This window comes from Euprymna scolopes, chromosome 41 (genome assembly GCF_053919585.1).
Source record: "Euprymna scolopes isolate OS-2025 chromosome 41, ASM5391958v1, whole genome shotgun sequence".
NCBI lineage: Eukaryota > Metazoa > Mollusca > Cephalopoda > Sepiida > Sepiolidae > Euprymna > Euprymna scolopes.
Window position 1 is genome coordinate 18,575,584 of NC_136522.1, and position 27,703 is coordinate 18,603,286.

The 27,703-nt window shown below is 33.3% G+C and overlaps 2 protein-coding genes across 4 annotated transcripts in view; one reads left to right on the forward strand and one right to left on the reverse strand.

Annotated features, from left to right (window-relative positions):
• Positions 1 to 19,715, forward strand: part of LOC145266373 (uncharacterized) — a 43,860-nt gene extending 24,145 nt beyond the window's left edge. Inside the window, exon 2 of the mRNA XM_080121999.1 lies at positions 18,642 to 19,715. Coding sequence (XP_079978125.1) covers positions 18,642 to 19,038 — 397 coding nt within the window. The 3' untranslated portion in view covers positions 19,039 to 19,715. The remainder of the gene's footprint in view (positions 1 to 18,641) is intronic.
• A 2,993-nt stretch (positions 19,716 to 22,708) lies between these two features.
• The window catches only part of LOC145266374 (histone H3.3A), a 55,667-nt gene continuing 50,672 nt past the window's right edge, over positions 22,709 to 27,703 (reverse strand). For all 3 annotated transcript variants that reach the window (XM_080122000.1, XM_080122001.1, XM_080122002.1), the window contains exons 2-4: positions 25,665 to 25,963; positions 23,851 to 24,169; positions 22,709 to 23,098 (exon numbers count right to left, since the gene is read on the reverse strand). In XM_080122000.1, the coding sequence (XP_079978126.1) occupies positions 22,970 to 23,098; positions 23,851 to 24,132 (411 nt within the window). In that variant the 5' untranslated portion in view covers positions 24,133 to 24,169; positions 25,665 to 25,963 and the 3' untranslated portion in view covers positions 22,709 to 22,969. The remainder of the gene's footprint in view (positions 23,099 to 23,850; positions 24,170 to 25,664; positions 25,964 to 27,703) is intronic.

Sequence of the window (27,703 nt, forward strand, 5' to 3'; positions counted from 1 at the left end):
TCCAAAAAATTTCAACAAAAACCTAACAGCCAGACATGGTTCTCCCCAGAATGTGCTGCTGCCATCGCGCACAGAAATCACTTTTTCCATAGCTACCAACGTAATAGATGCACTGAGACTAAAGCTGCCTTCATGACTGCCAGCAACCACTGCAAAAGAGTAATAAAAAATGCAAGAGAGCTATATGCTCAGTCTGTTAAATCCAAAGTAGCTGAGCAGCGGCTTAGTTCCGACCAGTTTTGGCAAATAGCAAATACGATCCTGAACAGAAGCGTGCGTTCTATTCCAACCATCATCAATGGACCTGAGGGTCATCTCGTCAGCATCAGACAAGGCCAAACTATTTGTCAAGAACTTTGCAGCTAATTCTACCCCATGCGACGAAGGCCATCAACTCCCCGTATTTTCTCCTATAACGGACAATATGCTCTGCAACATACAAATATCTGTGAGTGATGTCGCCAAGCTAATCAAGAACCTTGATTCCAGTAAAGCAACTGGCCCTGACGGCATTCCAATCATTGTGCTGAAAAGGCTTCAACTAGAACTTGCCCCCATACTTGCAAAACTCTTTAAGCGTTGCCTTAAAGAGAAGTGCTTCCCAACAGCCTGGAAAACCTTATCAGTATGCCCTGTATTTAAGAACTCAGGTGATTAGTCCTCTCCCTCTCAGTACAGACCAATAAGTCTCCTGTGTGTCATGAGTAAGCTGCTGGAATCCATATTAAATAGAGAAGTAGTCAACCACCTCAGCAGAAATAACATTCTTAGTGACATGCAATATGGTTTCTGTTCTGCCAGATCTACAGCAGATGTGCTAATGGTTATATCTCATAGGATTAGCGAATCTCTTGACAACGGCTTCCTCTCTAGGGCAATTGCTCTTGACACATCAAAGGCCTTCGATAAGGTATGGCATAAGGGCCTACTTCACAAGATTTCCAGCTACGGTATATAACTTGAAATGTTTTCTCGATCAGAAAATCATTTCTCTCCGATAGGCTCATAAGAGTAGTAGTTGATGGCCAGAAATAAGAGGCCATCAATATTAATGCTGGAGTCCCTCAGGGGTCCATCCTAGGCCCAACTCTCTTCCTGATATACATCAATGATCTCCCAAAACACATACTTAAATCATTCGTTGACATCTATGCTGATGACATGACCATCTATGGCAACACTTCAAAGGCTGTAAATGACAGTTCTCTCAGATTCTCTCTCCTCTGATCCTGAGCGCATGGTACAGTTGTGGAGGAGGTGGTTGGTTACTTTTAATGCATCTAAAACCAAGCTCCTATCTTTACATCATCAACGCTCTGATCCCCATCTGGCATCAATTGATATGGGTGACTCTCGTCTAGGGGAAGGTCCATGTTTTGATAAGCTTCTGGGCTTGATCTTTACCCCTGACCTGAAATGGAATACGTACATCAAGTCAGTTGCCAAGATCGCTGGAAAAATGGAAAATATCTCACCCCTGATGCAATTCTCTATCTGTATAAAAGCCAAGTACATCCAAGGATGGAGTACTGCTGCCACATCTGGGCAGGAGCTGCTAAAAACAGCCTATCCTGTCTTGACAGAGTACAAAATAGGCTTCGTGGCCTAGTGGGTAATGCCCTTTTCTCTTCCCTGCAACCTCTCTCCCACAGGAGAGACGTTGTGAGCCTGTCTTTGTTTTATCATTACTCCCATGGCAGGTGCTCGTCTGAATTTCAATCTCTGGTCCCCCCTCGCCAATCTTTCACAATAAACACCCGCCTAGCTGAAACCACTGTCAAAAATTTTCCCCACTCCTTATCTGTGCCTAAATCAAAACGTAGATTCCATAAACAAAGCTTCTTTCTTAGAAGTGCACGCCTGTGGAATTCTGTTCCGGTTGCCTACAACCTGGATGTCTTCAAGTCCAATGTAATGAACCACCTCCTTAAGTAAGATACTTTATCAGATCTCCAACACTAACGTACTGTACACACAATAACCCTTATCCCCAAGTGGCTTCCAGGCCTTGATAAGTGGTGACTACCTTTTAAAAAAAAAAAAAAAAAAACGATAAAGAACGTGGAAAATTGTTGCTAGTGGTTTTGGCTAGATGAGTGTTTTTCATGAAAATCTGGTGAGAGGGGGATTATAGATTGAAGTTCAGATGAGCACTTGCCATGAAAATAACGATAAAGCAGAGACAGGCTTGCAATATCTCTTCAGTGGGAAAGAGGTTGCAGGAAATGCATCCCCCACTAAGCTATGAAGTCTATTTTGAACTCTGTCAAGACAGGATAAGCTGCTTCTAGCAGTTCCTGCCCAGATGTGGCAACAGTACTCCATCGTTGGCTGAACCTGGCTTTTATATAGGTAGAGAATTGCATCAGGAGTGAGATATCTACTGGAGTGGTATAAGGATCCTGCCATTTGTCAATTTTCAGTCTACAGACTTGAAATTTGATATACAGGGTACTGAGATTTGGGAAAATCTTTGTGGTCGGTTATCGTCCAGAAATTTGGCTGTTAAGTGATCAAAGTTCAACGATTTGACTTTTGAGAACTCTACCAAACTCCTTCGGCAATTTTTGGTCTAAACACTTGATATTCTAGATATAGGTTCCTTGGACATGGATCTAACTTAATAACTTGATTTGAGCCCAAAGCAATAAATGTTAAGGGGTCATAATAGGGGTCAAAGTTTTTTAAAAAATTGACCTCTGCGGTCACTACCAAATTACTCAGACAATTTCTTGTCTAAACATTTTCGACATAGGGTATTCAGAGATAGGGCAAGCTTTTTAATCGGTTTGGGTTGAAAAGTTTTAGTTACCAATATATAAATGTATGTTTGCATGTCTGCCTAAAACTTTTGACAGAGGCGACATATTTTACCAAGATCTGTATCATTTTAAAGTCCGACCTTTCAGACGACAATTATCGAAAAATTGGCTAAAAACACTAATCTCTTCACCTTCAACTGGGAACTTTTGTACAGGTGGGGGTCGCTTTTTTCGCCGATATTTTTGAAAGTCATCCTCTTCTTTCGATTGTCTAGCCTTAATTTTAAAAAATTTCACTCCTGGTTTGGCGGTGGTCGTAACAGCATAGACGTCATGTTTATTTTCCCCGTTCTTTTCCTCCTTCATAGTATGGGTTCAAGCCTGCCTTCCTACTACCACTTTTTTTTTTTTTTTTTTTGCTCAACACACACCTTCAAACACCTGGGCAACGCCAGGCACCCATGCTAGTAAAGAAATAAAGAAATCCATAAATATTTCATAAAGTAATATTTTTATAATACTAAAACCAAATTCGAAGCCATAACATTTTATTTATTACTAGAAGATGGACCCGGCGTTGTCTGGTATTAAACATAACGTTAAATTCCTTAAAAATAAATAAAGGAAAGAAACTGCGACATGTGCATGTATTATGTTTTTTCTAAACAGTTCACTTCTTTTAAGTAAAATAAAATATATACTCAAGCTGAGACTGAAACCAAACCTTAAAGACAGTGAATCAAGTACGATAACCATTAGGCCAGCCAGCTTGACATGATCTTTAAAAAGTATTTTCAAACTTGCTTATTCTGAACATAATATTAACGATTTGCGCATGTGCAGTCGTGAAGCAGTTGACAAACAGATAAAAATCCGATTCTCCCCTCCCCCAAGTACCAATTTTATTTTGACCACTTAGCAGCTCTTTTTTTCTGGATGAAAACTAATTAAAACTCGATTATAAAGTTTTCCACATGTCTGAATACCCTATATACCAAATTTCAATTCTGCAGATGAAAAATTTGTTGAGTATGTAGGTTGAGAACTGTTCTTACACACACACACACACACACACATTCTCCCATGTATAGATTTATAGATTTTCGGCAAAACATAAGTATAAAATAAGTATAATTTGAATTTTTTATCACACACTGTTTGCTGTGGACTTTGAGTCGCCTTTTCTTCTCCGTCACTGCATGCTCTTGTTCCATGAGCTATAACCAGATATAAATCCTGGCAGACCTGAAGAAGCTTGCCCCCTATCTGTAAATGATTTTCTTTTTCTTAATTTTTTTCCCGAGGATTATCATGGATTACAGACTTAATTTTCAGATTACCAAAAAAATGTTGGAAAAAAAAATTTTTTTTTTTTAAATTCCTTTTAATGTCGGGAATCTCTTTTTAATTACATTTTACTAAACCGATATCTCACTTTTGGATAGAGTCAGTCATAATGTTCACGAGGTGTTGCGTGACCGGTGATAATACCCATATAGTAAAATGGCCTGGTGATAATTCACATAAAGGCAACATAAATTACTCTTCTACCTACCTGGATAAATTTTTTAAACAAAGAAAAATAAATGCTGAAATAGTTCAACGTTTTATAGCGAAATAATTCGCAATTGTAACCTTGGTAACGTCCACATTGAACCTTCAACCTCTAGAAGAATGTCACTTAAAACTGAATTTTACTTAATACATTTATCCACTATGCTACGGTTCTTTGTGAAAGGTTGCCAAAAAGTTGTGCCAGTAAAACTTTAGATAAGAACAATAATCCAAATATAAATCCTCACCTCAGAAATATAATATAGATGTTATTTGTTTGTATCAGGCTGGAAGCACCTGTTTTGTACATTGAGAAATTACTGTAACTTTTTTTTTTTTAATTCATTTAGAGAGAATAAGGAAAACGATTGTTTGGATGAATATATTTTTTAATAATCAGGGTATTTTTTCTTTTTTTTTTTTATCCGTGTTAGAAGCGTTGACTGAAATTTTAATTTTCGGAAGCTCTCAGTATTAATACTGGGGTTCCTCAGGGGTCCATCCTTGGCCCAACTCTCTTCTTGATCTACATCAATGATCTCCCAAAACACCTACTTAGATCATTTGTAGACATTTATGCTGACGACACTACCATCTATGGCACCACATCAAACGAAATAAATGACCAAGTTCTCTCTGATTCTCTCTCCTCTGATCTTGAGCACATAGTACAATGGGGAAAGAGGTGGTAGGTTACTTTTAATGAATCTAAAACCAAGCTTCTATCTTTACATCATCAACGCTCAGATCTACATCTCACATCAATTGAAATGAATGTCTCTCGTCTTGGGGAGGTTCTCTGTTTCAACAAGCTTCTGGGCTTGACCTTTACTCCTGATCTGAAATGGAACACATATATCAAATCTGTTGCCAAGGTCGCTGGAAAAATGGTAGGATCTTTCTATCGATCCTGTAGATATCTCACTCCTGATGCAATTTTCTATCTATATACAAGCACGTCCAATGATGGAGTACTGTTGCCATATCTGGGCAGGAGCCGCTAGAAGCAGCTTATCCTGCCTTGACAGAGTTCAAAATAGACTTTGTAGCTTAGTGGGGGATGTCCTTTTCTATTCCTTGCAACCGCTTTCCCACAGGAGAGATGTTGCGAGCCTATCTCTGCTTTATCGTTATTTCCAATGCAAGCGCTCGTCTGAGCTTCAATCTATGCCCCCCCCCCACCAATCTGTGGAACTCTCTTCCGTTAGTCTGTTTTCCAGCTGACTACAATTTGGTTATCTTCAAGTTCAACGTAAACAAATTCTTGATGAACCGTCTCATTAAATAATCCAATTTATCAAATTTCTACTACTAACGATTACTAAGAAATTATCCCATTGACTACTGTACAGTCAATAACTTTTATCCTCGAGTGGCCTCCGGGCCTTATCAGTGGGGACCCCTTTGTAAAAAAATAAAAAATAAAAATAAAATGTTTAAAGCCAAATTACAACGCGAAATTATTAAAATTTTGTATTGATTGGATAATTATTGGGTTGGTGCAAAAATGTTTTTTAATATATATATATATATATATATATATATATATATATATATATATATATATATATGTGTCAAAAAGACGGCATTATTTTTGCACCAACCTAATACTTGATTTTTGGTAGATTTTTAAAGAGAGATTCCGTCGAAAATACTTGCTTCCTCCTTCCGTTTTGGCCATACCTATAATACAAACCCCCAAATTGATCCGATACTCTAAATTTTAAAAATAAGTGCTTCTCCTCTCCCTCTCGCTAGTTTTTCAGGATGTTTACTGTTCACACATAATCGCTCCGAAAAATTGAATCTCCGTTTGTTGATTGAACTGCGGATAATCAACTTAGGAAATGTCATCCCCAAAGGGAAATGAATCGGTCAGTCTGCACTACTACTGGCTGCAAAAATAAAATCTGATAATCCAACCTGTCGACATTTCCTCACTTCCGTCTTTACAAACTCACCCATATTCCTGAAGGAGGAAGTAATGCCTGGAAGCGTGGTCTTTCAAGTATAATAATGATCACTTTCCGGGCGAAGATCAAAGTGTAGTATCTGTTCTGATGCTACACTTCCAATTTTTTTTTCTCGGTTAGTGGAGGAGAAATACTTCAGGATTGAGACAATTTTTATTTTTGTTCCTTTTCTCCACATTAAAAAAACGATCCTCAAAGTAAATAGGAACAAATATATCCCGATTCTTCCTTTTTGGCGGAAAATTCGCCCCTCCCACTCTCTGATAGAACGACCCCTCCCTCTTTCCAACCAAACTACCCTTGACCTATTTTATTTATTATTATTTTTTTTTTTTTACGCGGGAGTATCACACACGCACGCAATTCTGTAAATATTTTGTTTTTTTTTTTCGGTATGCAGAATTAGAAGACTAAAATAATAATGGTATTTAGAAACCCGTTCTTAACAGTTTTGTGATTATTTTCACCTAACAATTTTAATAATAAAAAGATACCGTAAAAACTGAATTTAACTTGGAAATCCTATCTAAAAAAAAAAAAAAAAAATAGGACGATCCCTATTTGCATACTTATTTTTCCTTTTTTAACTTGAGAACCCCCTTTTCTAGACAGAGGCATTTTTTTTTTGTCCCAATCCAGACAGGTTTTTTTTGGGGGGGGGGGGGGGGGGCTTTGTCTTTAACTCAGCCCTTATGTATAAGGAAGTAAATAGTTGCTTTAATAAACGCAATTTATAAACGTCATTTTTTTTTTTCTTCAACAAAAAGAAAGCAACTACCGTCACTATTTTAAACCTGTTAAGAAATCATTTTGCGTTTTTTTTTTTTTCTAGTTTAAGAATTAGAAATATATATTTAACATTTAACAATCTCCTAATTTGATGGATAATAAAATTAAGACATTTTTTTTCACCATCATTTAATGAAATTTTCGATTTATATAACAATAAAAAAAAAATAGGGAATAAATTATTTTGATTTACTTCTGGTTGAACATAGCATTAGGAAAAAGATTCATCCTTTTCAAAAGCTCCAAAACAGTCTCTCTCATCACTTAGCGTAATGCAATACTCAATGTTCTATCTTCTACTCTGTCTCTGTCTCTCATCCCCTCCCTCCTTTCTCTTGACGAACTACTTCTGTTTTTTCCAAGAAATACTTGGTCGCCTTTTTCACTTCAACTAAAAATAAGCGCCAATTTTGTCTTAAAAAAAAAAAAAAAAAAAAAGGCGCCAATTTTTTACTCCGCTATTTTCTTTTTAGTTTGTTAAATTACTTATTCGTTGAATACCAACCGATATATAAAGTTAATAAATAAAAATGTTTACTAACGGTTGATTTTTTTCTTCTTTACTTTTCGTCTTGTAATTTCATTAAACTACAAAGAAAATGAAGTAAAAAAAAAAAAAAATAAGAATAAAAAGTATGTTTTTCTTGTTTCCACATGACTTATACATTATTTTTCTTTTACGATTAATAGGATATTTATTAATTAAAAAAATAATTTAATTACGAAATTAAATTCACCAGAGTGCACTTCTGTTTTTCGTAAACAATTTGGCAATTTTAATTTTCTGTTAAGTTTGAAAACAAAAAATGAATGAATTACTTCATGACGATCCGTCGAAATTTGAAAATAATTCGGAAGCATTTAAACTGTTGAATAGAAAATTAGTTTAAACTGACTTTAAAATTACTTTAAATTGAAAGTGTAAATATTTTAGGGTGTGTACACATAGATTCGAAAAAGTTGTCAAAAAAACAAATATATAACAAATAAACGTCATCAAAGAAAAGATAAGTTACTTTTCTAGCTAATTGGGTATTTTTTTTTAAATGTTTTTATTTAATGTAACGTTTATTCAGCTCGAAAAACATGCAGTGTTTAACGATGTATTGGAAAATTAAAAATGGTGCCCGACTCTCTCTTTGACACGGTAAGTTTCGAAAAATGAGTTAAAAATATCCAAAATACTGTTAGAAACCCACCGAATATATGTCAGCCTATGTCACGGTAACATATATTGAGCAAGTTTCTAACAGTATTTTGTCTAGTTTTTTTTTAGTTTTTTTTTTTACCCCTTTTCCCAAACTTACCGTGTCAAAGAGAGAGAGAGAGAGAGTCGGGCGCCATTTTTAATTTTCCAATACATCGGTAAACACTGCATGTTTTTCGAGATGAATAAACATGTTACATTAAATAAAAAATATCTAGTTAGGTAGAAGAGTAACTTATCTTGCCTTTGATAACATTTATTTGTTATATACATTGTTTTTTGATAACTTTTTCGAATCTGTGTACAGTAATACAAACCCAGATTTTACATCCCATAATTTTGGAGATTAAAACATCTTTACAAAAATGAATTATAATTTTATAACAATTTTGTAAAACTAATGAATTTAATCCATTTTTGCTAGGTAGGAAAATTGGGCCATTATTGGATTAATATCGATTGAAAACGCATTTTTTTTACCGTTCGTGAAGGAAATATTGTTTTTAAAAGAGACTATCCCCCTCCCCCATAAAAAGTACTTGTTTACTGTTTTAAAAAAGATAAAAGCGATTTTTCTAAGTGTTTGTTTTCCACCTAGCCGAATTAGTTTTTAGCGGTTTGACTTATTTTAAGGCGTTTATTCAGTTCAGAAAAGAGACTACACAACCCATAATATTTTTTTAAATTTCATTTACTGTTGTTTTAAATAGTATAAAATCGATTTTTTCTGTTTGTTTTCTATTTTAAAAAAAATATAAGGGGTGTAGTAGTCTCTTTTGCAAACAATATTATAAAGAAAGGTCATAAAATGTGTTTTCAATCGATATTTATTCAATAACTAGCTTGGATGCCCCGCGTTGCTCGGAGGTGTGTTGTGCAAAAAAAAAAAAAAAAAAAAAAAAGTGGTAATAGGCAGGCAGGCTCGAACCCATACCACAAAGGAGGAAAAAAATGTGAAAAAAGAAGATAGTTAATTCAATGAGTTGGTAATTAACTTTTGCACGGGTGGAGGATATTGACACAACGACGAAATAAAAAATTTTTTAATAAAGATAGAGAGGTAGGATCAAACTTGAAAACGTAGAGTAACTAGTTTTCCTCGCTAACCATAGTGAATTCAATGAGTTGGTAATTAACTTAAGAATCATAGGAGTCGCCACGCACATGCAGAAGGACGAAAAAAAGAATAGAGAGGTGGGATTGAACTTGAAAACGTAGAGTAATTAGTTTTCCTCGCTAACCATTAGGCCAAAGATGATAGTGAACTCAATAAGTTGATAATTAACTTAAGAATCATAGGAGTCGCCACAATGAACGTTGCTTTTACATGTGGCCGGGGGACAGGTAAGATTTCCGCTTTCTGTCATGGTATTTATTTGCGTCCCTACAAAAGCAAATTAGACTCAAGGTCGTTTTTAATGTGGGGAGAAAACCAGCTCCCCCCCAAAAAGGTGGGTACTCTGGCAGTATCCAACAAAAGTAGTAATTGTCTCAGTATGAAGGGTTTCCCCTACATTGACCAAGGACCAATTAACTTAAGTGAGACATCAGAAATCCTGGCCCGAAGGCCAAGCTTCCCGTTTGAGTTCGAATAGTTTCAGTTTATTAGATGAAAAAGACAAACAAACACTTGAGATGACGGCACGGTGGGAATTTTGTTTAACTCAATCAAAAAAAAGATAGAAACGGTGTCCGTTTGCAAATCTGAGATGTTATGATCTTGGAAGTATGCGAAAACTTCTTGCGGAATCTAATCGACGTGAGAACCCCGATGCAAAAACCCTTTCACGGACATACAAACGCTCACGCCCATTTTGCCTTTTATATAGATAGGTAGAAAAATTGGGCCATCTGTCTTCTATCAAAAATGGATGAGTCTTCAGGCACCAAATCCCCACTTACAAAGGCCAAAGTAAGTTTCGTTTAATAATGTCACTGTTTCAATAAAGAGTTGGTCAACTTTGATTCAATCATTTTTTTTGGGGGGGGGGCATTCATTAGAATAGTTTTAAAAAACGAAAAAAGGGGGGGGGGGAATGGGGTTAAAAAAAATATATACCACAAATAAATCTAACCAAAAGGTAAGATAAATTGGCAATATGGGTTTTTTATAGCTTGAAAAGCCAACATGGTGGATCCGATCCCAACGTCACGTGGAAACTTAAAATTGCGAAATGCGAATATAAGAACGAAATACATTTTAATAGATTTCAATGAAAAAAATAGTTGGTTTTCTTTACTCTTCTGCCTACCTGGATAAGTTTTTTGTTTCAACTTATTTTAAAGTGCTTTTCTTTTTAGTTAAAAATAAAAGGAATGTCTACTAAGAATGAAAAATAAAAATAGTAATTTTAGAGCCATAGTCGAGTTGCTTTGATCATTCAAAAGTCAGAAAATTAAACAAAGTACAGGTAATAATGTCAAATAATAATAATGTCTAATAATAATAATGTCTAATAACTGTCATCAATCATGCAAAATGTAATGTTCTACCAGTATTTTGTTTAATTTTCAATTTTTGAGCGATTTTCTAGACTTGACTGTAGTTCTAATGAGACAACCATTTTTTTTTTTTATTGTGGTGGGGGTTCTGTTTGTAAGGCATTCGCAGTAAAAAGTTTGTATTGCTACCTCAAAGGAAAAAGATTTTTCCCTCTCTCTATTTGCTTAGCATCGGGTGGAACTTACTTTGCAAGAACTTCCCATCTGAAACATTACCACGCAACTGCTTTACTACTGGTTACAACTTGGTCTTCTTCAAACCCAATCTCAACAAATTTTTGATCTAAACTACCTCATATGTAATGAAACGCAGTTCATACCAGTGGTTAATGTTAGTACTCCTATAATAATCCACATCTTTTGGCTGATAATCATTTTGGCTCATTGGCTTTTATCCTTACTGGCTTCCTGTACATATCTTTTCTGTCTTCGGTAAATGAGAAACCCTTTTTCCAGAGGCAATTTAAAAAAAAAAATTTTGTCCCAATCCAGAGAACTTTTTTTGGGAAAATCTTTGTGTTTAACTCTGCCCTTTTGGATAGAGTTAAGTAAATATTTGCGTTAGCCTTTAATAAACACTAGTTTAGTTTCGTTATTTATTTATTTTTTCTTTCTTCAACAAAAAGAAAGCAACTATTGTAATTTCTATGACTGTATAAAACTTGTTGATTTAAGAAATATTTTACGATTTTTTTTTCTAGGTTTTCTTTACTCTTCTACCTACCTAAATAAGTTTTTTTGTTTTTTTTTCACTTTTTAAAGTTTTTTTTTTGTTTTTACTTATTTTAAAGAGTTTTTTTTTTGTTTGTTTGTTTTTACTTGTTTTAAAGTGTGTTTTTGTTTTTACTTTAAAATAAAAATAGTGTCGAGTTAGTTGGGTAGGGCTAGATTATCTAATAAGGAATCGTAAAGAAAATGTGCTCATTTTCCGATGCCAAAAATGATTCTTTTAAAATATGTGCCCTAAACATTGATGTTATTGTTTTTCTCTTTCACTTTGCAAAACTCAATCATGTTCTACAGTCAAAACAAAGAACAATTTTCCTCTACAAAACAACCAAACCAAACCCCACAAATAAATATTTGAAGATATAAAGAACTTGAAGAATACTTTTTCAAAAATACTGGATTCAACATTAAATCACCACAAAATGGTTGCTAGGCCAAAAAACAAAACCAGCCAACAAACTCTTATCCTTGATAAGTGATGAGCCAAATAAAAAAAAAATAAAAATCACCCATAAATCAAAATTACTCAACCTATTCGCCTTATATAAAGCTAAAACATCTTTGTTTGTTTTTGTTTTACTTGAAGGGTCACCAAAGATACAGATTAAGTGTTAGATAGACAAAATCAATCATGGTGAAACTTGGATAGAGCTAGATTATCTAAATGGACGACTCAATAGAAATTTATTCACATTAGACTTGAAGACGACCATGTTATAGTCAGCTAGGAAGCATATAAACCTTATTGCTTTTCCATAGGCAGACAGTTCTAGGAAGAAAATTTTTCGTTTAGTTTTGGGCACAGATAGGGAGTGAGGAAAGTTGTTGGCAGTTGTTTCAGCTAGGTGAGTATTTGTTTTGAACATTTATGGGAAAGGACCATAGATTGGATCTCAGTCGAACACAAGCCATAAAAATATCGATAGAGCAAAGATAGACTTGCAAGAGTAGGGATGCAAAATGGTCATTCCCCACAAAATTTCGAAGACGATTTTGTAACCTGTCAAGGCAGGAAAGGGGCTCATAGGAGCTCCATTCCAGATGTTACAACAGTATTTGTTAATGTTTGAAAAAAAAAAAAAGAAAGACTGATTAAACTGTTATACTTTTACACAAGAAAATTCTCTAATCTGTCATATTATACTAAATGTGAGTAAATCGATGTTTTTTCTTTTTTTCTCTGAGGCTTTTTCTTATATAATTTAATAACACAAAATGCTAAAATATATTTTAGTTCTGGAATTCATTCACCATAATTTATAATTTATTGAACAAATTGCCTCTCTTAACTATTTATGCATTTTTCGGTATTCCTGCAAATATTGGTCCAGCATTCAGTCGGCTTTCTCCAGAACATGACGTCAACAGCTTGGCTTCTACTACTGTCTGACGTTACAATGTCGTGCAATGATTTTCAACTTGACGTACGTGCACGCAAGCTAAAAATTCAAGTACCAGATAACAATTTGGAAGAGGATAATAAAAGGTTTCGCATTGAACATGGAGTAATCCTTGCAACCATTTTTTTCACAACTGAGGAATTAATAAAGCCGTTCTTAACACGGACAGGTTAGGGGTGTTTATTCCGAAAGCCATAAAAAAAAAAAATGAAAAATGTCGTAAAAAAATACCCCGGTAAAACTGTTTTAAAAATGGAATGGAAATTTATTTTACGTCAGACAGCAGCAGAACCTGAGCTGTTGATATCATGTTTCAGTGAAAGCCGAGCAAACGCTGAGTTACGTCTGGATCAATATCTGCATGAGTACCCATTTTTCCTGCTCTCATTCTATCTTGATTCAACCACTCTGATATTTCTTAACGTTTCTATGAGCATTTTTTTTTTTTTTTTAATGGAAATCAATTCAGAAAAGGCATGAAGCCACTCAAGGTAAAGAGCTAAAAAAAAAATACTACTTAAATGGTCTAAAACCAGCCAACGATTAATCTAAGATGGATAGATTCTGACTCAGAAAACAGAAATTCTTCCCCCTTTCTCAGAAAAATCGTTTAAGAAATGTGAGGACTAAAGAATAAAATAAAGAAAGCAAGAGCTTACAAGGCTAGAAATTATATCTTTTTGCAGTGTATCCATCTAAAATGGCAAAATTTATTGGGGGTTTAGTGGAGAAGCCAACAAGCAACTAAGGTAAAAAAAAAAAAAAAAAAAATTTTTTTTAATCAAATATAGAACAAATAAATGTTACCATAGCTAATATGTTACTTTAATAACTACCTGTTTTTTTTTTTTTTTTTTTAAAGTAGTTTTAAATGTTTTTTTTTAATCTCAAATATTTGGTTTTTACAAGCGGTTTTGCAAAGATGACGGTTTAGTTTTTTCATGGGAAGCAAACCTGCCACTATGATGTTTCCAAGAATGTTTTTAAAACTGGAATAAAAAACAACATTATTTGGTTTCAGTTTTTCTCCTTTAAGAAATTTCACAATATTTCAAGTATATCACCCTCTTGTCAAGTATTCTTATTTTTATCTTGGCCACATACTTGTATCTTTTTATTTTCATTTGTACAAAATTCAGTTAATTTTAAATTTCATTTTCTTCCTGACTTTTTTATTTTTAAATTTCTTCATTTTATTAGCAGTGAAAGTAACAAAAAAAAAGTTTCAAAAGTCTTCTTTTTTTGTTTTTTTTTCTTCCATTTTAACGTTTTAACATCCTTCTTTTGATGCGTTTATGTGCAAACGTTGGCAATTTATTCAAAGAAAAATAATCATGTTATTCTAGTCACAACAAAAATAAACCTGGATTTTTCAGCAAAATTTTAATTAATATGGCCTCTTGCAAAACTTAAGCTTATGTTGTAGAGTATTGGGAAAAAAAATAAGTTATTGGTTTTGCTTTAATAAGACTTTGAAATTAAAAGTAAATTTATATTGTACTATACGAATACACGTGTAAGAACGAATGAAATTTATTTTTTCCAAACAGAACCATTTTACACTAAAATAAAATATGCAATGGGTGTGCTTGAAAGCTAAATTACAACACAATATTACAAAAATGAAACAAATATTTTGTTTGAAATTTATAATTTCAATATATTTCGGAGTCAGACTCCATCCTCAGTATTTTGTACATCTTCCTTTTTTTTTTGTCATGTTGCAAAGTTGGAGGAAGAAAAGTCAGTAAAGATCCGCGCATTGTCTCTCAGTGATTGTATTTTGAAATGCCAGAACGGTGCGTTGGCTATGCGAGATTAACGTCAGGGGTGTAAGTACTCCAACTTTACAAGATGGCAAGAGAAAAAAAAAAAAAAGAAAAAAAAGATGTACAAAATACGTAGGATGGAGTTTGACTCCAAAATATATTTAAATTATAAATTTCAAACAAAATATGTTTATTTTCGTAATATTGCGTTGTAATTTGGCTTTCAATTCTTGAATAAGCAGAATTGTATGTCAGTAATTTCTGTAATGGCTGCCTAACTAACCAATTGGAAGTATTCCCTTCTACTTCCCCACACCAAGTCTTGCTTTCTGGTGCTCTCTTCTGTTCCATTACAATAGGGTCAACAATCACTGAATCTTATATATAAAGACTAGCTTGCAGCCTGGCGTTGCCCGGTCATACAATACGCTTAAACATATTTTAATATATGCAGATTGCATATGCATTAATAAAGAATTAATCCTGTCTTGATTATTATATATCACAAAGAATAATTTATTATATATCACAAAGAATAATTTGCCCGGTAGACTAATTTGCAAAAAAAAAAATTTTTTTAATAATGATAATGTCGTTCATCAACATGGGCTTGATGATGAATGCCCTGGAAATGTCACTTTTTATTAATGTTTAGTATTAAAATATGCTAACGAAGAAATGATTTATGGTAATTTTTTTTTATTGTAAATTGAACTCATTAATAAGAAAAAAATTAAAATAAAATGGTGAGGTACACCCGAGCTTGAACAGGGGGATCATTCGATCTGTAGTTGAATGCTCTATTGCTATACTATATCTTCAGATTGTAATGAATGTTTGGGTTTTTTTTTTGGTTTTTTTTAAGAAACGATTTGCTGACATTTTATTATCTCCCTTGAGCTATGTAATGTAAAAATTTTTTTTTTTTTTTTTTTATAAGAGAGAAAAGCTATTTATAAGATCGGATTTTTTGTTTTTTGTTTGTTTTTTTAACTTATCGGATTAATTTCTGTACTAAACATATCTAAGAAAATAGACATATAAATTAGTTTCGTGTGAAATTTGCAAAAGATAGGTTCAGCCATTTCAGAACCTATGAGGAAGGAACTCCTATACACAAAGTGACCTTTATAAAATACTAGAGGATATAATAAAGCCTAAAAATGCCAAAAAATTTGTTACAGTAATTTTGTAAATTCATCTTCTCCTTTGTAAAATAAATGTCAGTTACATGTAAAAAATAAATAAATAAAAAACTCTCTTTAGAAAACTGTTTGTGGTATGATATTGCATGTTTTCAAAATTTACTTGTTTATATAAATTGTTAATAATGATCTAGCTACCAACCGGAAGTATGTGCTCCTTCAGTACTTCCAAAGCGCACCACAGAATTACTCCTCTCCCTGATATGTAACTTTAATACGTTATATCATAACTGTTGTTTAAAAAAAAAAAAAAAAGCCTAAAATAAACTTGTAATTAAAAAAGTTTTTTTTTTTTTTTTTTTCAGCATATAAAAATAATGCAACAGCGAAACTAAAATCATAAAAACAACATCCCTATGGATTCACCATTTGTTGAAGGCGTTTATAAATCTAGCAAAAATCGTCAGATTTTCATGAAATTTTCAATGCTAATTTAGTTTCGGATTAATTTCTATTTACAATGAATTATATGAAGGAAAAAATATTTTCTTTGTATGTAAACCACCCCCCTCATATTTTATTTTACGAAATTTGAATAAAATATATAATTGGTCAAAATTTCAATATTTTATAAAAATGAATATTTTTTTTTGTCAATTACCCATAATGCTGAAATAATAAATGCAAATAAATTCATTAGGTTTTGTAAAAAAATTTTTTTTTTTTTTTTAGAAAAAAAATTCTCAATGATTAATTTTTAAAAAATGATTTAAATTCCTTTATTCCAAAATGTTTAGTTTTAAACAAAGAATTTGGAGTATAACAGTTTCATGGGACCATTCCAAAATTCTTTCATATTCCAATACCGATTTTGTTCAAAATTCCGATTCCGATAACAAGTACCAATTCTTTTAAATTTCTAAATTTTTAATTAGAGATTTGATCCTACGTGAAAAATGTTCAAATGACTGTAAATGTATATATTTTTTTTTATATTTTGCAAAACTTGAGATGAGAGCGTATATTACAAGAGTAGATTTTTCTAAATATTTTTCTCAAATGTTTTTCCTGTAATTGATTGAAAATTGTGAGGTAAGATTTATTTTTCTTTTAAAAAAACTTGATTTGAATTTGTTCGTCAATAATGCTTTTTATAATTTTAATAATCAATTAAAAATGATCTACGATTGGTATGCAAAATAAAAAGCTTATCCCCATGTTAAGAGTTTCTACATAATTTTACTGTTTACAAAACATTCTTACCATGGAGAAGGATTCTGTTAACTATTTTCTGCCTTTCTTCTATGAAAGAATGTTTATACTTTTTTTTCTCCTAATTAAAGAGTGGGTCGGTTATTATATTGATTTGTTGGACTGTAAAAAAAATAAAAAAAATAAAATAATAATACTAATGATATCACTCCAAAAAAAATAACAAAACTAACAACAAAAAATAGATGAAAAAAACTAATATGCAGGAAATGTTACCAAATGCAGTTTGCTCTTCTATTTACGTTAATAAGTTTGTTTTAACTTATTTTAAAACGTTCTTTTACTTTAAAATAAACGTAGTGCCCACTTCATTTAGAACAAAAGATGGCTGTCCATACGCCCTGAACGAGGATTCTTGATAACTACTCAAAATCGAAAATTAAACAAAATGCTAGTAATAATATAACTTCCAATAAATGTCCACAATCGTGCAACGATAAGATAGTGTTACAAAATGTGAACTGTAGAATATTTACTTTGTTTCCAGCAATGTTTCAATAAAAAAATTTGGACTTGTCTTTCGCCTTTAATGATACAAATCTAAAGATTCATTTTTGCAATTGGAAATTAGACTTTTTTTTATTATTATTATTATTATTCCAATACTCCTAAAAGTTTTAATTTTTCCAATTCCAATTAATCATCCCAACACTAACCTCAACTGATATATAAAAAAGCACTTTGTCCCTGTGTAAGCTTGTATCCTATGGACTCCGAAATAGCTGAGGCTATATTTTTAAAATTTCACATAAATGTACTGTGTATGGGAGTGTTCTTAGATACTTATTGGAGGCATTCTGACACAAAATGTATCTAAAACTTCTGATTCAAGAAACAGTCCGATTTAGACGAAAGTTACCACCCTTATACAGACTAACATCACAAGTGTATTTGAAAAGTTTTATCACCACACAAGTAGGACTCATCGTATAAAATCAAAAGTAGACTCATTGATAAGATAGGCGCATTCGAAACGAATGTTTGTTTAGAGCACAATTGAACCATGATACTTGATTTGTATTTTAAACTTCAATAGGAGGACTGTCAGTGTGAGGTGAGGGGAGCTTGGAAAATCAATCAATTTAACAAAAAAAAAAAAAAAAGTGGGCGATTTCAATGGCAAAAAGTATTACAAATCTGGAGCATTCGTTGATCCTCATTTAATGCCACATAAACGTTGAATCTCCCTGTTCGTATAATAGAAAAACGACTATTGCCATAAAATATTAAAACCAATTAAAATATATTATTGTAAAATTCTGATATTTTTAGCGGCTTTTTTTTAAACCGAAACAATGGAAACCCATGTTTAAAACAATATTTGTGTAAATATCAAAATCTAAGGATAACAGAAGACGTTATTTGATTATTCATTTTCAGCACCTTTGATCACTCGTTGATATTTTGAATTTATGAAAAAAAACAATGACGTTACTAATTTTGCACAAAGATATGGAGATGCCTAAAGTCCCTTCTCAATCTGTTCTATTCAAGTCATTACTTGGTTTTCCTCACCTTTTTTATTTTTTTTTTTTGCAGTCAAAGTCTGAAGAGAGAAGCATCGTCACATTCGAGCAAAAAAGAGTCCGAAGAGGAAGTTGTGACGGAGAAATTCAGTGAGAGTGGAGCAGCGAAATGGAAGTCGTTCGATACATTCAGTGTTCCGCAAGTGAACCAAAACCAGGGAAGGCCGCGTGCTGAACCGTACGTCATCTCTGTCAGCATCAGCATCTTTCTCATCTATTTTCTCTACTTGCGGGAAGAAAATGACTTGGATCTCGACCTCGACAAACCGTTATACGAACGCCTTCCAACTCTTGAAAGGGCCCAAATAAAAGCTCAGATTAGAAATTACGAAAGAGAAGGACTGGATACAAAAGAACTTCAGTTAAGATTACAACAATTAAACAAAGAAATTAGAAAAAGACAAGAATGAAATTTTGAATTCCAATAAATACATTTAAAAAAAAAAAAAAAAAAATTTTGTTTTATCCTTAAACTAATAATTGCCAAAAGTTTCTTGAAATAAGCACAATTAAATCGTAATATTTAAATTTTTTTTTTTTTTTTACCTAAATTTTTAGTTCTCCAAATTTTAGTGTTGAAACGTTGAAATAAATCAGGCTACATAGTCGCCATTTTTAGACTTTGTGCATAAAAAAATCTATTTTTTAGAATTATTTCAAGTATAAAGAAAATAACAATGATAAATGAACTTTATTTTTTGGCAAACTTATCCTCATCTCCAGTTGTTTCTCGTTTCGACCACCTCATCCTCTGACCTTCAGGTGATTAAACCGCGGTCGGATAGGGATGCTGAATCTTGTAACTGAATCCTAAGTAGTTACTGCCTTCCATGTTGTCTTACCACGTTTTTGTCCGGCTTTGAAACCGCTATCTTCAGACAATGCTCACCTGGAAACGTAGACTCCACTGCGCCATGGATCACCTGCAGAAGGCCAAAGGATTAGTTGGCCGAAACGACAATGAAGATAAGTTTACAAAAAATGAATGAATGCTTAAATTATAAAACCATCTCAAAATATTACACATTCAATAAAATTAAATTCTGGTGAAAAACTGGAGATGCATAAATAAACTTGGTTGCTGACAGTTTTTATCATTCAATTTATTGAATTTTATTTTTACCTTTGGTATATTTACTTGAGCAAGAACTTGATCTTTTCTAATTTTATGTAAAAAAAAAAAAAAAATGGATGCGTTAACTGCTGCAAAATACAATTTATTATAAACCACTTTTATTCGAATCTTATTGTATCAATTTTAGTGAAAATTTTGGCTGAGTTTAAGTGATTTTACTTTTTAACGGCAATAAAATTTTCCAGCGTAAATAATTTTATGAAAAAAAAAAAAAAAAAAATTCTAACCACATTCGTTCATGTAAAACTAGCAACAAAAACTTAGTTAAAATCTAATGAAAAAGTCCTAAACAATACAAAACTGACGAGAACAAAGTGATCGTGAAACTTACGCATTTTATTACCGTGCTGGAATAAGCTTTAAGACGCCGTTCTTAAAACATGGGAGGGCATTTTGTATTTAATCTGTACTTTTTAAAGCAATTTAAGAGAATATAAGACTCGAAATCTAACATTAAAAGAGCACAATATTACCAAAGGCAAGATTATTTAATTGTGAAACGTAAGTCAAAAAACATGGCGATTTGGAATCTTTAAAAATTCCGTTTGTATTACAATCCAGATGTACGGAAAATTTTTATGCAAAATGTTTAATTTTTAAACGATTATCGAAACTTTAAATACGTCACGACCATTTTTTTTTTTTTTGCTTGTTATTCAGTAGTACTTAATGTTTTTTCGAACTAAAACATTAAAAACATGCAGCTAGGAAAGCTTTTCTTTTTTTTTTTCTCCGTATCTTTGTAATAGAGACAAAAAAAAAAAAAAATCCAGCAAAAATTGAACATTTTAACCGGTTTCCATGTCCATTTTGTAAAAATTGGAAATGGTTAAAGCACAATTTGGTTTAATTCAACTCACTAAAAACTTGTCGATTTTCAAAGCCGAAAAGTTAAGACGAACTTTTCAAACGACTTTATTGTTTAAACTTGGTAGTTCTGTAGTAGAGGTCTCCCTGAAATAGTTTTTTTTATCATTCACATGCAACTATTCAGAATTCGTACAAGCAGATCAACATCATGGTAGATTACTAAATTTCATTGACAAATTTTAATGGTTTTAACATTTTGGTACTCCTGCAGTATTTTACCCACCGATTTCACGATCTTAGCCGAGCGTTGATCGACATCCGTCGGAAAACGCCGGAACATGGCGAGCGGTACGATACTCTATCAGCCAATCAGGGCGCTTCAAACGAACGCGCAGCAGACGAATAATTTTCATTGAAATTACACACATAGCGTTTCATTTCAGTTATTTTATTGTTCAAAGTAAAAATACACAGCCTTTCATTTCAGCTATTTAATTTAGCGATAAAAAAAAACAAAAAAAAACGGGAGCTGTTGGAAACATATTTATGCGAATTTATGTGGAGACAAATTTGGACACAACCCTTCTTTTGTCTCCATAATAAATCAAATCGCGGAAGGCTACCCGGTTTGGGAAGGAGCTTCTTTCCACATCCTCTGAAAACCCTTTGCTCCCTACTTTGCCTCTCTACAGTCAGTAGAAAATCTTCCAGTCGGAACTAAAGATAAACAGTAATTGTTGTCCCCCCCCCCCTACAAACATTACTGAAAAAAAAAAAAAAAAAAAAAAAAACATTGTTGTTACTGTTTCATAACGTTTTGTTAAAAACACAAAAAAAAAAAAACATTGAAGTGTTTATTACTGTTGCTTACCCCCCCCCCCCCAAAAAGCTATCGGAAAACAAAATGAACCAAAAAAAAAAAAAAAAAAAAAAAAATATTCAACAAAATAAATTTATTTTACTTTAAAAAAACTTACGGTAAGTGTTTGTGATTTATTTTATCCAAATTTTTTGTATTAATTTTATCCATTTTGTTGTGTGTGTGTGTAATATCTTTTCCTTGTAATGTTGCTATTCACATACTTTTAGCGTTCTTCTTGCACCGTAGCTTCGAATTCTCGGCTTTCGTCGGCGTTAACGCCGAAAGCGTCCGTCAACGCTCGGCTAAGATCGTGAAATCGGTGGGTAAAATACTGCAGGAGTACCAACATTTTAAATATGAATTGCGAATTAATTCGATTAGCAAATTACAAAAAAAAAAAAAAAAATTATCAACGGCAAGAAAGTTACTTTTCTACCAACAAATGGCGACCATCTCGCTGTTGAATACGTCAGCTTTGGGAGGGAAAAGGAGTTCAAACCCAAATATGTTACCATAACAGGCTCTGACATATGCAGTGGATTTCTAGTATTTTAACGGAACGTATTCAACATCGCGATTGCCATTTTTCTCGTTTAAACATCGATAAACACTGCGCCCCCCCCCCCAAACCGATTAAACATGAAATAAAAATAAAATCCAGTTGGGTAGAACTTTTGCCTTTGATAAAATTGCCTTTTTTTTTTTTTTTTTTGCAACTTTTTCGAATTTATGTGTAAATAAAATTTGCACAATATTTAAATATAATCTGATATCGACCTTTTGCTACGAATTCTGTTGCAGCGACAGAGAAAGGAAAAAAAAAAAAAAAAGCTAAAGTAGTTAATTAATGTAAATGGTTCCAAACTAACGAAAGTTTTTTTTGGGGGGGGTGCACAGTCTTTTTCGGGTCATAGGGTGAAAGAAATAGGGGGGGGGGGTCCACTATTTTTGAAAAAAAAAAAAAAAAAAAAAAGAAGAAAGAATGTGATGAGGAAAAGAGGCAGTGTGGCCTTTTTTTTTTCAACTATTTATTTGGACATGAATGAAGACATACAAAAGAAAAAACAGGACATTTTAGAGTTTCGTGGTCAAGAACAAATGAGTTTTTTTTTTTAATGGGATTTGCTTTAAAAAAAGCAAAAAATGATGGAATAAATTAAAAAGCAAATTTCCTCTGCCATTTTTCTTTGGAAAAAGAAATTGCAAAATTTCTTGATTAGAAATGAAGAGTGAGAAACGCAAAAGAAAAAGAAAAGAAAACGAAAAACAAAAATTATTCCAATGATCTACAAATGGATTTTCTTTTATAAAAAAGTTTTATGTCCTAATATGAAAATCTTGATACAAAATGATGACATGACGTTTTTGTTTTGTTGTTGCATGGGTGAGGGAGGGAAGGGGTGAATGTTTATGCGAAGGAGGGGGAGGGGGAATTTGTTTTTTTTTTGTTTTCACATTTTTTTTAATCGAGTGTTGGTGTTGTGTATATATGCGTGTATATACATATGTGGTTTTTGTGCTCTGTCCATTTTTTTTATGCCCTCTCCCCTCGGATTCTTCTGGCCAGCTGAATGTCCTTCGGCATAATTGTCACCCTCTTGGCGTGGATGGCGCACAGATTGGTGTCTTCGAAAAGACCGACCAAATAAGCTTCGCTGGCTTCCTAAAATATGGAGAAAAACAAACAAAAAATAAGTTATAATTTTTTTTTTTTACTCCCACCTTTTCATACAAGTAGTCTAGTAAAACCTAAATTGGCGAAGGAGAGGAGAGGGGGGGGGTGCTTAAATATCGTGAGGGAAAAACTAAAAATATTACGTTGTGTCAAGTCACGTAGTACGGTAGAAAAAAAGTGAAAAAAAAAAATCGAATTTGTTCACAATTGATGTTCAGGAATTAAGTTATAAAACCAACACGTGTGTCTACATATACACAAATTCGTATATTAGATATACAGATAAGATACGAGGTTGGGGTGGGCCGTAGAGTATTAGGCGGATACAGTATAAGATGGATTCCCAACATAAAAGGCAGAAGACAAGTTTTTCATTTTTTTTTTTTTTAAACTGATTTACATTAAAAACCGTAAAAAATATTTACATAAATCCAACATTACAAAAATTTGTGTAATAAGACGAATTAAAACAATTTCAACAGTAAATCACAGTTATCTGCCCTTTATGTTGGAGATGCGAAAAAAAAAAGCAGCAGCAGCAAGTCATGAATATTAAAAGATTTGTTGAAACGAACCAATCAAAAATGACAAGTTGCATCACGTGTACAAGGAAAAAAAGGGGAGGGGGTCAAAAGGGGGGCAATGAAACGAGAAATATTAAAATAAAACAAAAAAAAACAAAAAAATAAAACAAGTTAAATTTACAAAAACAAGAAAAAAAATAAAAGTATTTTGTTTACCTGGAGGGCACCAATGGCGGCACTCTGGAAACGGAGATCTGTTTTAAAGTCCTGTGCGATTTCTCTGACCAAACGTTGGAATGGCAACTTCCTGATGAGCAACTCTGTAGATTTTTGGTAACGACGGATTTCTCGCAACGCTACGGTACCCGGTCGATAACGATGGGGCTTTTTCACACCCCCTGTTGAAGGAGCGCTCTTACGGGCAGCCTTTGTGGCCAACTGCTTACGGGGAGCTTTACCTCCGGTGGATTTACGGGCGGTCTGCTTGGTACGAGCCATTACAGATTCGGTGAGAAAACGAGTTTAGATGAAAACGCTACAAAAAACAAAGGTTAAAAAAAAAAAATTGTTATAGCAAAGTGGGCTATATGTATAGAGAGAAATAATTTTAGTGTGGTTAGATCGAGAAACGATCTCCGAATGATGGAGACCAGAAAGCGCTTTGAGTATTTATAGGGAGACGAACGACGCATGCGCAGACAGTGTAGCGAAGCAGCAGGAGCCAAAATGGCCGCCAAGAGAAACAAATAAAGAAACCTTCAATATCTTTCGTCTTGCTATTTATAAGATAGGGAGGGGGTGGCAATAGACAATACAGCAATGGCCAAAAATTAAAACGACTATGTAGAAAAAAAAAAAAAAACATTAAAATAAGATAATAGCATAAAATTCAATTTTGATCGGTTTGTATTTAAGTGAATTTATAAAACTGTTAAGTTAAATATAGACAGGCTCGTATACAAAAACAGTAAACGTGGTTAAAGAAGGGGGCAGGCAATATGGCTGTAGTAGTTTTTTGAGGGGGGAAAAAAAAAAGCCTCGAGATACGGAACGCTTTTTATCGATTGGATAAAAAATTAAGCGTTAGGTGAAACAATAGTATAACACTAGTTTTTATATTACAGCACGGTCCGTACCCGGCATCAGTTAAAAAAAAAAAAAAAAAAAAAAAAAAAAAAAAAATCCGAGCAAATTTTATTGAATAGATTTCCAAAATGTTAGGTTGAGTTGGTTTCGGAACCACGATCACCATTTTGTTTTCGCATTCTCAGAAGTATTTAATATTTTACTTGAAATTGGGCTTACACGTGGAGAAAAATAGAAAATAAAGTTACTTCTAAAGAAAAAAAAAAAAAAAAAGTCTTACGATAATGGTAAAGAAAAAAAAAATTGTAGATATATATATATATATATATACACACACATACATACACAATCTGAAAAGATCGAGGGGGGGGGGTAATAGTAAAAATTAAATATTAAGGCAAGACATTTCAAATAAATAAAACACTATTTAAAAACTGAATGTAAACATTGCCTACAAGTAAGAGAAATCTAGAATATAAAAAGCCGGTTTTTAAGAGTCGACCTACTTTCAGGATAATCGTTCTTAGCCATCAAGAGAAAAATAACAACCTTTGTTAATAACGGATAAGCGGGAATTCCTTTTATATTTTAGCACAATTAAATAATCATTTATTTACTTAATTTCAAGGACTGAAAAATTTCGAAGTAAACTGTTCTTTATATTTAAATTAATATTTTCATAGACATTAAATGTTCAATTAATTTTGAAATAAAATATTTTAAGCCAAAAAAGATCCGTAAGTTTCGGGATATAAACAAGAGGGAGACAATATGGCGGAGGACGTGAAGTTTAGTAGAAAAATACAAGAAACGTGAAACGAAAGAATTTTTTTTTACACCAACATTTCACATGGTCGCTTTTAACGGTTAAAAATAATTATTTTAAACTTGAATTTGAGTAATAAGGAAAGTTTTAAATTTTGTATATAAAAATGTGTACTTACATGCGCTGAAACAAAGAATAACTTTTTTTTTTTTTTTTTTGTTTGGCGTCCACAAACAGCGATGAAATGTGGTTTTATGAAATTCTCTCTCTCCTCTATTAGTCTCCACGTGACTTAACGTTAGGCGCGCTGATTGGTCACTGACTACGGTGCTGATTGGTCAACCATCAGCCACAGCAATTGGTCGAATCTAGAAGTAATACTCGATGCTGATTGGTGGAAAATAGAGATTGCTGATTGGTCAAATCGAACTGTGCTCCTTGATCCAACTTTTGCACGTTTTTTCGAGTTTAGTCAGTCTTTTGAAAATAGAAAAGCAACAAGGACAGATATAAACAAAGTAATAAAAACAAAATGCGTTTAACTTCATAAATGTTAGCGAGAAGAAAACCGCTAAATGTGATACGGAATAGATTAACATTGACAGCGTGACGCAAAAAATCGAGAAAAATAAAAAACGGATATTAATCTTAAAAGGAATGTTCACATTTAAAAATAATAAACCGCGTTGAACACGTGGAGTGTGGACTTGCTCATTCATTTCAAAGGAAACGTTTTAGTGGCGATGGTCATGTATTTAATCAAAATTTTATATCAACCTATCCCACGACCGACTTTACAATTTCCCTGTTTTATGCCGATGAAATATTTAATGAAAAATTGAATTAATTTACAAAGAATTTTATTAAACTGTCTCTTACTGTGACAAATTTATAGACGGCATCAATGAGAAACAGCTCCTCTGAATCTAGAGGAGTAATTTAAGTAGCCCCATCCCCCTAAAAAAAGTGGGTTCAGGTAATGCCTGAGACAATAGCCAGAAGTTTTTCATTCAGTTTCAACATATTGTCACACTTTTGAATTATATATATAATGTATTATTTTCCTATGTATTTTTTTCTTTTGTTCATCCCAAGCAAGATGTTTTTAGTGAATCCCGAGGGGCTGAGTCAGATGGGGGGGGGCAACCTGGGTGGTTGTGTGGTAGAAAGATTACATTTAAATTTCTGTATGTTCATACAGTTGGAGAAACAGGGAGCAAGAAGGGGATTCCAAATTTTAGCCAGTAGAAAAGAAAACCTTCCAGCATCTGGGTACCTCTATAGTGACGGGGAGGGGTGATTTTGTTGCTAGTCGGGTTGATTGGGGGTATTTACATTGTAGAACTAATCAGAGGTTGGAGTGTGGAAGTACTTGTAAAACAATGCAACATTGTGGCTAAGTGACTGAGGCAGGAGATTTGTAGACAGCGTGCGACATATTAGGTTAGAGACTATCTGTTGGATGGACACTGTATCATCAATACTCTATACATGGGTGAATGTTGGTTTTGTAGGAATATAGAATACTGACAGGTGTAAGAAGTTTTCTAGCCCAATAGAAGAAGCCCACCTTCTTGACAGCAGACTTGGCAGTATCTTCTATGCGTTGTTTCCAATTAATGTTCCCTGTGATGGTTAGATTGAGGAATTTAAATGACAATGGCCACTTGGGAAGGATGCTATCAGCCATTATTGAATTATTGATTATTATTTATTTAGTTTGTTCTTGATTGTTCTTGCTGGTTTTAACTTTCAAGTAAAACCGGGTGAAACAGTCATTCTCTTGCTATTGAAAATCAAGTTACTACTTACGCTTGCCAGTATCCTATACCTCTATAAGGCAACCATTCGCCCATGTATGGAGTACTGTTGTCACATCTGGGCTGGTGCATCTGCTGCTTGTCTCTCGCTCCTGGACAGGGTTCAAAAAAGAGTCGCCAACCTGATAGGTCCTGAACTGTCATCTAGGCTTCAACCTCTGTCCCATCGACGAGATGTTGCATCCCTCTGCCTGTTCTACAAATACTTTAATGGTGAATGCTCTGACGAACTGCAAACACTTGTACCTCCCCGACGTAACTACCCCCGATAAACCCGACAAGCTACTAAGTCTCATCCCTTTACAGTAGAGATCCCTAGGTGCAAGAAAGCCTTTTATTCCAATAGTTTCTTCCCCAGAACTGCGGGTCTTTGGAACTCCCTTTCGGGATTCTGCTT